A 12,608-nucleotide genomic window follows, 5' to 3' on the forward strand; every position below is an offset into this window, starting at 1 on the left:
GGGATACTGTTTGCTACAAACTGTCACCATACCAAGATCTAAAGAGTTTTCCCTTCCATGTTGTTCTATCTGGGAACTCTGTATGGCCTCCTTTAGAAACCCTGTGGTTGCTTATGACTGGACATAGATTTTTAACTGTGGGAAAAAAAAAAACTTCATCAGTAAGCAGTAAAGATTTTAAGACTTAGATGTACTTAGTGTTAGTTAACTTGACCCGCAGAAGGTTACATAGGATGAATGGATTGTCTAAAGTGAGATATTGCACAAATTCAAACAACACCAATCACGTCAGGGCCTTCAACCTGAAGAGAGCTAAACAATCTTTCTGAGACTGATCGACCATCTCAGATGGATGTGTGTTGTGTACATCCAATTAGGCCATTAGGCCTTTCTTAATAACCAAAGGTCCTAACCCTCCGGAAAAGTAGGAATGTGAACCGATCAGTGACCAAGGAGCTTTGTCATGGCTCAGCTCGCTGTCCAGACATTATTACTGCTGCCAATCTCACAATCTGCAATTACTCCTGAATAACACCTCTGTACAGCTGAACTCCTCCACTTTGGGTAGATTATCCACCCATGCCCTAAAGATAACCTTTTTTTTTTTCCTGAAAGAACTATGAACTCAGGATTGGGATGTGTTGATCCACACACCAGCCGCCTATTGCATGGCTTATTAACCGTGGAAGTGTTTCTTCTTTTCGCTTGATTTGTGCTATTTTCATCTACTTTGAATTGTTGATTTTGTGTTTACTGTAAATGCTGACACGCGACAAAACATTTGCGAGTCAAAAATAAACTGTGCTTGCTTACTTTAAAAAAAGTAGAGGATATCAACATTTTGAAATTAAGATAAAGAATAGCAACAGGGACACACACAGAGTGGAAGTACTGTACCTATTAATGGCTCAGTATTTATGTCTTCATCTAGTTTTGTTAGCCAATTTATTTTCCCTAATTTTCCACCATCAGCATTAAAATTAGGTTGGACATTTACTATCAGTGACATTGTTTTGTAAAACATTTGCTTACTCAGTGGAATAATAGGCTATCCGACAGAAACCTAAGCAGCTTGGAAAAAACAATGCGATCTGACACAGTAAAATACTCCAGTGTAACATTTAGTTCGGGTTTCTGCAGTGAAAAATATCCAGGAATAAAATCAAGGGTGTGGGTTTGAACGCTGAGGTTTATCTTCAGTTTGTAATCCAATGATATTTAGAAACTTACTGTTTGACATCATTTAGATTAGGTGTGTCAAACACAATTTAGTTCAAAGAAAAGCCGGCCCGGACCTGAGCCTCTTGCGGCCTCGCTTTGGCCCACAGGCCTAATGTTTAACATCACAATGTTTAACTTAGAACCAAGAGCATTGGATTGATCTTTTTGAGGCTTCTACAATAACTCAATCGGAAGAAAATAAAACCTTCTGTGTTCAAAACTGGAAATTACAGAAACTTTACATGGGACCTTGACACTGAACTCCAGTGAACTTTCAAGGTTTTACTCTTGAGTTTTGGTAGATTTAGATTTTTGGCAGATGAGTCCACATCAGATTATCTCTACAAGCTGGAAATATGAGGCTTCCACCTGGGTTAATGCACGACCGCACATCATCGGTGTCACAGCAAGCATCAGATTGATACGACAGCAAAAATATGTGTAAACAAGAAACTATGAAACCTCGAACAGGGTGTGAATGCAAATGAAGCATAACATTGACAACAAAAAGACACACACAATCCTGGACTACCGGTGGTTCATGTCCCGGTCAAGGACAGCACGAGGACGTACGCTGGCTCACATATGCACACGCACACATCCTCTCTGATCACGTGCGCCGATGTCTCGATTTAAGACACAATTAAACCAGTGGGTCACCGCTGGGTAAGCACGCACACACTTAACCACGTGCACACACTCAGAACCATAGCTACTTTCTAGTTACTAGAGCCGGTTTCCATGACAACAGACGGGGAGGGAGAGACAGTGAGTGAGACACATACATACGCACGCGCGCACACACAGAACGAAGGAAAGAAAAAAAAGACGGCATTACACCCCCTTCAACTCAGTACACTGAGACAGATCTAAGAATGACGTATTACCAAACGCAGGAGAGGAGGAAATAACGGAGGGAGGGGAGCGGTGAAACAGAGTACAAGAGGAGAAGACAAAGGGAATAAGGTGAATAAAAGGGGGACAGCATGGGAGACGTCTGTGGCAGAGAGTGGGCCTTAAGTGTAGATCATAGACGCGCATCCTGAAAGAGGCAGATAATCGAGCAAAGGAAAACAACTGAATGAAGAGCAAATAAGGTGGGGAAGAGATCCGAGTTAAGCTCCACATTTCTTCAGCCTGAGCCGTTCAGCCGCCACATTCACAGGCAGGTTTCAGTGGAGAGGAACAAAAGAAATGCCCCTTCTGTGCCTTCATATGCTGCTGTGGCATAAACACAACACTCTCACACAGAGACTCTGGCTCCGGCAATCGAGTCGCCTTTTTTTTGGTTTTAGTTCCGAGATCAAAGAAAATTTTAAGGCAAACTTTTATGATCCCGACAGGGAAATATTTATGGTTCACACTTACCAGTGAGGCGGACTTTATTGTGGCAAAGCGGCCTTGGTTTTTGTAGTTGTGGGCCTGGCTGCTCTTGTCCGAGGAGGCCGGTCGGTGGTCCCTGTGGATCCCGTCGTCCCAGTTGTATTGATGATCCTGAGTGACACATAGAGAGGAGAAACTGATAAATGACTCTTTTTCTTTCTTATTAACTTAAGATTATGAAACAATGGCTGCACGGTGTCGTAGAGGTTAGCAATCTTGCCTCAAAGTGAGATGATTACCTGCTGGATTTCTGCTTTTTTTTTTTTTTTGGTACTTCAGTTTGCTTTTGCAGTCCAAAGTCTAAAGACATGCATTTGAGGTCAATTAGTGTTGCTCTACACGTGGCTTCTCTATTGAAATCTTACAGCTACTTCACCAGCAGGTCACATAAATTAGTAAATTTTGGTTGAATTTTGGATTTTCAGTACTAATAAAAACAGTAAAGACAATAAATGACAAGTAAAAAGATGTAAAGCTTTGTGTTTTGATCATTCTCAAACTTCACCTGTATTCAGGTGTTGTCCCATTTATTCAGTGACTTTTAAAATAGTAAAACTCTCAAATTCAATTGTTCAAGATCAAAAGATTTTGCTGGAACTGTGTCAACTGTAAAGTTGCCAGTTGCCGCGCCCATCCCGGAGCCACAGTGAAAACTGTCTGAACGTGCTCGGGAGCGTCGGGGACCGGCGAGCTGATTCATGTGTGTGTGTGTGTGTGTGTGTGTGTGTGAGGAGTGAACTTCATCGGCATCAGAAAAAACAATATGTGTCACAGTCAATTGTTCTCTGTTGAGCCGTCACACTTGAAACAAGACGCCGGTTCGTCGGTTGGTGAAAGTGACAACTGCATTCATGCGCTGTCGAAAAGACAAAAGCGCCGATGAAGAAAGAGGATGACGGAGGGGTGGCAGCCCGCTCATCGCACGCTTTCTATGTCGCGGGAGACGTTGGACGAGATTGTCAAACAACGTGTTGACCTGTGGGTTCTGCATGTGTGCGCTGCTTGTTGACATGTGTACACAGCCTTTTGTTCTCCAAGTGTGAACGGTGTCGGCGATGAACTTGAAGCAAACTGCAAACAGTGAGGACTGTGTGGACGGTTGCCATGGTTTCAGAGGGGGGGAGGGGATTCAGCATCAAAAGCATGAGAGGAACTGAAGGATGTTTGCACGGAGCCTTGTTTCCCTTTCGTCAGTGAGGTGCACTGCTTTTACTACCATGAGAGTTCTGTTAGATGAATGATTTGAATGAATTGCAGTAGAATTATCAGAAAATATACAATGAGTGAGAGCTTCTGCACCTTTTTCCCCACATAACTCCAACTTATGTCTTCAATATTTGTGTTGATGTTTGATTTTTCAATATTTTGGAAATAGTCGAGAAGTTATAGCTCTGATAAGTCTGCATGTAAATCCTGTCAGCAGAGTCAGAACGAAAGGCCCAGGGTTAACTGGAGAGATAAGACAAACCTGACCGTACGAGTGATTTGAATGTGAAATTTCAAATAACAAATATACAACCTCATTTCCAGGAAAGATGGGATTTTTCCAACGAGAGTGACTGGTTTGTTTTTACTTTATATGGATGTGGATTACAGTGCTTCTTTCACTTCAATGATCAATATTTTGCAGTTGTTCAACATCACCATGTTTTTCACTGAAATGTTTGCATCGTGTTTTAGATACAGTTTATCAGTTACCCTCTTTTGCATGTAAAAGCCTAAACTGTCATCCCGCCTTTAAAATTACCTCTACTGCTCGTCACTTTTGCTTGTGGTCAAGATTTTTTTAATCTTCCTGGACTTCTTTCAATATGTACTTGCACAGTCTTTCCTAGAGTGATAAACGCTCCCTCATTTTTACTTCTGCTGAAGCCTTCAGCTTGTCTGGGATGCTCTTTTCAACTCTAATCATGCCACAGAGCTGTTGTCAGTTAACTTGATTATCAATGAGCTGTTCCACCAGGTGCTTGTTTTTCACAATTACATAACTTTTATTTCCCCTGTACCAGCTTTTCCATCATCAGATCAGAATTATATTATGATATCACGCCTTTGATATGTGTTGATTGTTATTAAATTAAAATTAGAACGAAATTAGAATGTTTTGTTTCCGTGTCCTACTTTTGCAGATCTGGAATGAGTCTTGACAACTGGTGCAAATCAAAGAAGTGCTTCTTCAGAGGACAAAATATTTTGAGGATCTTCACCAAAAGCACACACAGCTTCCTGCTCTGGCCCATCAGAACATGACTATTGATCTGTCACTCACTCCTTAAAACGCCATCCCTCGATCTTTACCTTTTTGGTGTGTGGGGAGGAGTCCAATGTGCTGCTGTAGTCCTGCGGGTGCATCATGGTCATGTCGGAACAGGTGTCATCCAGCACCTCCTGCATGCTGTTCACACTGCTGCTCTGGCTCCCTGTGCTCACAGAGGTGCTGGGGATGGAGTGGTTGCTGCCCAGGCTGTTCATCTTACAGCTGGCCGCTTCGCTGTCCTGCAAAGACGAGCACACGAGCAAGTTACTCAATATGTACGTTTGTGTGATTAGGACTGGTAAAACAGTGCCATAATAACCTTTACATTTGAACTTCAGAGTTTTTCTTTGACGTGGTGCAGTGGGCATACGTGATGAAAATGTCTATATTTTCAACAAACCAAATGATTCGTGAAGAAAAATTGCTACAATCGCAACATGGAGCCAATTTTAAAGAAACCTTCTGGTTCAAAATGCAGAATGAATGGATTATTTATTTTTTTATTTTTTTATTTGCCCGGTGGTTTAGCGGGCCGGTTTGGAGCCTCTGGTGGGCCGGTTTTGGTTTTGCACGAGATGAAGTGTGTCTACACGATGGATGAACTTGCTTCTGTTGATGTTCAGACTGATTAAGCTATCACATTTCAAGTGTGTGTTCATATGATTTATAAACGAATGAAACGCCACAGAGCTCCATACTGCAGGCCCGTACAGCAGCATTTTAAAATAAATCCTCCTCCGTGACACCTGGAAGCGAGGGCCTGGTGCAGCTCAGTGAAGCCCTTGGTAGCGTCTCGTTGCAGAATGGTCGGCTGACTGGCTGCTGGGGATTGCGTCACGTGGTTGCTGGCTGTCTACGCCTCTTTACATTACTTCAGGCCAGGTCAGCGAAGGGACACTTCATCTTGGTGTCAGGCTACTGTGGCAGCAGGAGGAAGACTGCTGTCGACTCCCGTGAGCACTCATATGTTACTTTTTTTTTTTCTTTTATTATTCAACCTACAGTGGAAACTGACTTTGGAAAAAGGTTTGATATTTGTGGGTTGTTTTAGGCTTGAACTGAAAAGACAACCGATAAAATTATGGAATGACATTGAAAAGATAGAACAATAGGGAAAAATAAGCTGCGCATCAGAGTTAAAGTGTCCCACCTACATTTTTGTTTGTGAGCTGGTTATGTATTTATACTTAACTGTACTTTGGATTTTGGCTCTCTTTCTTTCATCAAAATCAAACATATTCACAGACACACTATGATTTTTTTCTGAAATCCTTTCAACCAAGTCATTTGAGGTTGCCTTTTGGAGGACTATAATTCCCTCGTTGATTTCTTAAGATGCAATACAAAAAAAGAAAAAGTAAAAAAATATATATACACATAGTATACAATATTTACATTTCAAAAATGTACTTGCTAGGGAAAAGACAGGAACCCGTTTAAATACATTGCAGATTTTGGTTGTGACATTTACTATTTTGCTTTTAATTTTATTACAGAGAAATATTAATAACAATAATAATCCAGCTAATGTGTAATTAAAACACAGAGGGAGAACTGAGCCATTTCATGTGGATGTTTGAACTTGACTTGTCAAGACAATATTCTTGTGATATGAACACTGCTCCAGGAGTTAATCTTATCAACTTCAACTGCTGACTTTACCTGTAAACATTCGAGTCATGATCTTTGTTTTACTCAGTTGGGAGTGGTTTTACCCAGGCAGAAGTCAAACTATTAAATAGGTGGTTCAGCATTTTTAATGCTTGTTATATTTGTTCCTCCTTACACTAAACTTACAAACCCTGTACAATGTTTGCCACAGTTGGGGCATTCGTAATACTTTTCACCTTTCCCCTCTTCCTCTCACCTCCTCCTCCTCCTGGCTCTCCCCCATGGGCCCGTTGTGTTTCTCCTGGTAAAGGATCTTCTTCATCTTGCGGTACTGCAGATTGTCCAGCTCACGCACTGCATCCTTGGTCCTCTGGATGAGGTCGATGAGGATACGCGGCGAACGTTCCCGACGCACAAAATCATGCTGGGAAGGGACAAGGAGTAAGATAGTGAGTTAATTAGAGGCATTTTGGAAAGAAACAGGAAGTACATTACCCTAAAATCTAATCTAACCAAATCTGTTACTGTTCCATCTTTGATTTATCCTTTTAAACTCTTCAGCTAAATATCAACATTGGTGACATTAATGCACCTACCCCAAAAGTAATGGTGGATAGAAGTACTTATGTACAGTGGTTCACACTCTCGCTTCACAACCTGAACACCTCCAGTTTGATTCTGGGCTTGAGGATCTTTCTGTGTGGAGTTTGCCTGTTCGTGCTCTGTGTGCATGGGTTTTCTCCTGCTACTGTGGATATATTGTAAGTTTGATACTGATTGGTGACTCCAAAAATGCCCATAGGTGTGAATATGTGTGCGTGTGTGTAAATGTCTCTCTCTCACTCTGTATTTGCCCTGAAATGAATTTGGGAAAATAAAAACGGATTATGAGTACAAACACTTGGGTAAAAAATATGTCAATAAATAAACCATTTTAACTCCATGCCATCACCATCAATGGCAAGATGATGATGTAACTCGACATAACATAGCTTTGAGTCAGAAACTCTTGTTTCCATTTTGAACTTTTGTTTCAGATGAATGTCTTGGAATTTAAGCATTACTGATATAACTTGATCTCTACTAGAATTCATTATCTTGTGCAGCTTCAGCACGTAACTGCCAGTACTTTGAACTTTTACACTATAAAGAGCCAATTTGAAGAATGCAGGGAGTAAAGGTGAGAAGTCAACTGAAAAATAAACAAAATACAGATACCTGAAATCTCTACATAGGTAGAGTGATAAAGTACGGCTGATACAGTATGATTTCAGTCCATTTCACCTATTGACTAAAAATCAATGATGTTTAAAGCCATGAGGTGGCCTGTTCAATCATCTTTCCAGTTTCCCTTCTGTCTTAACCTGAGCACTTACACCGTGTATGTCACTAGAGGGCGCATGTGGGTCACTCAGCAGGGCCCGTTTGTCCCGGCACTGTTCATCTCAAACTCATCACATGGGATCGGAAACTGTCCCAATAATTAATTTTCATAAATGCTCCTAATCCTTTCCATTTTAGGAATCGTGTCACACCTCTAAGTTAATGACAACTGTAATTAAATCTCAGGAGGAGACATAAACAGACAGTTTTGATGTTGATCAATGATTTGAGCGTTGTTTTTTTTTTTTTACCTGAAGGTCAATAAACATAGACTTGAATGGAAAAGAAAACATAAACAGAAATGCCTAATAAGTCATGAACAGCATCAGTGGAGACCCAATTTCTTAACTTTACATTTCATGAATACATGACGACTAAACACTTTCTGCCACTTTACTAATCCATGAGGCTCATTTATTCAAAGCCACCATCCTGTATATGAAGAGTTGTGGCTCTTCTATTTAATGTAAGCATAATTTAGTGGTGTTTAGAGCATTATGCTTACATGTAATTATCCATTGTGTATTACATAAGCAGCAGGTCAAAGAGTGTGGGTAGATAATAGTGAAGTTGGGGGGTGGTGGTGAACGTGTTAATAGTTATTTTGGATCTGTAAATATTTTGCGGCACGTTACTGTACTGACATTTTGAAAAGAGCACAAGCTGCAAAACAACTGAATTCACAGCACTTCCACCCACTACACCACACACACACATTCACACCTCCTCTTAGTCACACTCATTCATAAAATATTGAGTGGTTAAATGGCTGAAGAGTATGCAACCCACGGGTACTGGACTTAAATAGACATGCACATATTTATGTATTTAGAGGGTATTTCATTAAAGAAGATTTTTTTTAGTTCTATTTTTAGCCTGCTCCCTCTCTCTCTCTCACTCCACACACCTTCCTTTCCATGTGACAGATGCTGGTGTAATGGGTTAGTGAGGACACAGGGGAGTGACATCACACTCTGAAAATAGAGATGAGAGTGATTTGTCCCGTTTTCTGACAGATCCACACCAGAATGTGAAGCCGCCCTCGTCCCACAGACCAGCGAGGAAATTATATCCAGGATTTGTTCTCATTATAAGGTTAGCATTGAGAAAAAAGTGACAGCGTTTGTGGCTCAGCTGGTGAAGCAGGTTGTCCTGCGATCCAGAGGCTGGTAGTTCAATCCGCCATCTCGCTCTGTCAAAGTGTCCTTGAGCAAGACACGCAAGCCCCAAGTTTTTAGATTTTCATGTGTACTTCCTCAACAAATGGACGGTTACAACCCCACTCGGGATTTTTGAAGGATTTATGCATCTTAAATTTGGTGATTACCAACAGGTTGCTGAAATGAACTACTTGGCAGGTTAAAGGGCCTACATTATGCAAAGATGTACTTTATAATAGTTTTCCAACAGTAATATGCGCATGGAAGTGCAAGCAAAAGCCACATCCTCTCCCCTAGAAGGGTGTGGACAGACACAGCTCACTACAGAAGCAGCCCGTGTGAGGAGGGGTGACAACGCAGCAGTCCGATGTTTGGTAGTGAAAAGAAAATTGGACAATCTAGAAGTAAAACGATAAACTACAGCAAACTAATTTGGAGTGCTCTTGAACAGCCTTTTTTTTTTTTTTTTGTCTGATGTACTTTCCTACAACACCACTGTCCCGGAGCACATTCACAACGCATGCTGTTTACACTACAAAGCCCATGTGGTCAGATGCGTCCATCCCCACCCAAAGAAGTGGTTTGAGTGAAAGCACTTTGGTGCCTGTTCACACTGGTCTTTGAGATTCGCCACTTGTGACCGGAGCACCCAAAATGCATCTTCTGTTTGCAGCTCTTCCTGCAGACTAAACAGACCAGGGTGAACTGGACAAAGAGGTCAAGTATAAAAGCAGCGCATAAAATTGCCTTTAAGATGAAGGCATGATTTTGTTCCGACTCTTAAATTTACAAGAAACTAAAATCAAAAAAATATTGTACCTGTAAGCTAAAAGTCAGCTGTGGGAGTTATTAAATTTGCAGCGTGGTTAGCTATGATCATTTTACTCCCAGTTGCAAATGGACCCAAGATTACTGAATGAATCACTGCGGTCATATAATCCGTTATTGTAGAACATTAACTGACTTAACGTTCTAAAACAAGAAATTTGCTAATCAATCAGTTTCTACTGTGGGGATTTTAATCATCCTTCAGTTTTCAAAGGATGGTAAGACAAAGGTGTGATTGAATACATCCTCTTGTTGTGTAATTAGCTTACTAATTCATTGGATTAAAATAATATGGCGCCAAATCTAAACAAACCACAGATACTTTTATCCGTTCACGAGCATTAAACAATGAATACTTAGGGGAGGGGGGTCACTGAGCGGTTATTACTTTATTATTCATATCACTAATATGGCTGTGAATGAGGAACACTGGGAGATGCATTTAACCTGAAGCCTGCACACTGATAGCTCGCGGCTCACAGATTAGTGACCTGGTTTTCCCTTTAAAGAGCTTGGAGGCCTGTGTGTCTCTGTGTGTGCATTCAAAGGAGGAGTGAATTTGTGTATGTGTGTGTCTCAGTGGAGAAAGTGGGGTATTAATCATAAAGCAGCACCCCCCCCACCCCCACCCCCCATCTGCCCACTACACAGTTACTGTGAAACGGGCCCTTCGACACAGATCTGTTTGGTACTTAACCCTCTTAAATGTTTTTTTCAGCTAGGATTTAGGTCAGGGGTGTTGGGAAAGAGTGAATTCTAGTCAAAAGCCGTCAAAAAGCTCTGTCCTGTCCAGACGATGGTACAGCGCTTCGTCTTTAACCCCTATATGACCTCACACCTTCCCTCTCACCCTTGAGCGTGGCAGGTGTGAAAACTCTCGCCCCAGCACCAGCGCTGCTGAGCGTGACCACCAAGAACATAAAACTCTTAGTGGGTCAACAGGATTACCTGTTGGCCACACAAACAAAAAGATCAAGTCCTCAATTACAGGGAAACTCAATGGACATGTATGGGTTGACACCACGTGGGTTCACCGTGAGGCTGCACGTTGGTGTAGTGGGCAGCTCGTTTGCTTCAGGGAAAGAGTTCTGACCTGCCATCCTATGGTTAGTGTGTGTGTGTATGTGTGTGTGTGTGTGTGTGTGTATGTGGAATTCCCAAGGTTGTTTTTTGTGACCTTTCCCAGTTATCCCCATTAACTAATTAATTAACTAATAAAGCAGGATAGAAGACGGATGGCCATTAGACACGTTAGCAGTATTTTTTTTTGTCTTGACAGGACCTTTAATAACCTTGGAAATAATTATTTATGTAGATATTTAGCGATAGCCATATAATGCTATAATCGACACAAAATGTTGTGGCATGAATTTGGATATAATCACAGTTGATGGGTGAATACAGGTTGTTGTTTTTTTTTAATAGAACAAACTCCAGGGCCCATGTTCCCCTTTCACAGAAATTTTGTAGAAGCTTTGGAATGAGCCCAGTTAAGAAATGTAACTTAAACAAAAACTGGCATATCAAATACAAAATGAGTTGCACTATAAAACCTGCATCAGGAGGATTGTTATCAAGATCGAAAGCGAGCACACACACGAGATCTGTGGAGCGCTGAAAGGCGGCGGCACGGCACAGGAGACGGAGCTCCAACGAAGAAAAGAAGCAGAGGGAGAATAAGCAATTCTCAGCGGGGTGCTTGATTCCCGCGCTTGAAGAAGGCACTGTGTATGCTTGCGTGTTGAGGAGCAGTGGGTGGGTGGGAGTGACTCATCCTCGTGGCTCAGGGACTGACTGAGGCCGGATGTGAGGTCACAGCGAGGAAGATTACAGAGGAAACCCACTCACTCGTAGCAGCTCCCCCGATGAGGGTCTGTCCTGAGGAATTTTCAGTAGGCAGTAGTCAACAAAGCTCCGGAAGGGGTCAGACCTGAGAAAAGACAACATCTTCTCAGTCAAACCAGGCGGGGACTGACTGTATGGTAGAAGTGGCACTGACTATATAAAGATCCTTCAGCCACACTGACTGTACTTACTGAATTAATGTTCTCAATGACTTGACCCACAACAATCCTGTGTGACCTCTTAGTGCGCCCCAAATATGAACCATAAATGGATTATGTAAATATGTGGAGCAATAAGAAAATGGGCCACTGGAGCTGTGGAAGTCAGATCTAAAAATATACTTGCGATAACTCGAGCACCATGTGCTGGGGTTGTTATGTTAAAGTAGCCCGGGATGCTATTAGCTGTAGCCTTTTAATGAAGTGAACACACACATTCAGGGTTAATGTGGGGCCACTAAGTGCAACAGCACCGATCTACCTCAAACCTTCACATCAGCCTCTCAACCACCTCCTCCTCGGGTCCTTGGGTGCACTTGTACGCTCCACCAGCTTGTGTACGCGGTGCGGCCTTGTGTCTGTGAGCTGAACTACCGAGCCGACGTCTGTACTTGTCTCATCTGGCGGGCTGTTGCAAACGCCTCGGGGAGCTGGAGCTCCTCCAAAAATACCACAACTCTGTGCTGTCCCACACAATCGCTCACCTCAACACGAGAACAAATTTTACAGCAAGAGACCCCATATGTGCTTCTATAAAGGTGCAATATGCAAGATCAATAATTTGAAGCGCTCACAAATCGGCTGAAATGATTCAGGAAATATTGACGACGATTGACGTTAAGGAAATTGCCATTTGGACTTGCGCCTTCACGTCTGGTACAGACATACAAATTTGAATCGCAAAGTGGTGTAAGATATGTA

The 12,608-nt window shown here is 42.0% G+C and overlaps 1 protein-coding gene across 3 annotated transcripts in view; it reads right to left on the reverse strand.

Annotated features, from left to right (window-relative positions):
* Positions 1-12,608, reverse strand: part of taok3a (TAO kinase 3a) — a 76,132-nt gene that overhangs the window by 14,140 nt on the left and 49,384 nt on the right. For all 3 annotated transcript variants that reach the window (XM_080500083.1, XM_080500082.1, XM_080500084.1), the window contains exons 11-14: positions 11,692-11,773; positions 6,729-6,896; positions 4,903-5,100; positions 2,590-2,715 (exon numbers count right to left, since the gene is read on the reverse strand). In XM_080500083.1, coding sequence (XP_080356209.1) covers positions 2,590-2,715; positions 4,903-5,100; positions 6,729-6,896; positions 11,692-11,773 — 574 coding nt within the window. The remainder of the gene's footprint in view (positions 1-2,589; positions 2,716-4,902; positions 5,101-6,728; positions 6,897-11,691; positions 11,774-12,608) is intronic.

The sequence above is a fragment of the Blennius ocellaris genome, assembly GCF_963422515.1.
Source record: "Blennius ocellaris genome assembly, chromosome: 7".
NCBI lineage: Eukaryota > Metazoa > Chordata > Actinopteri > Blenniiformes > Blenniidae > Blennius > Blennius ocellaris.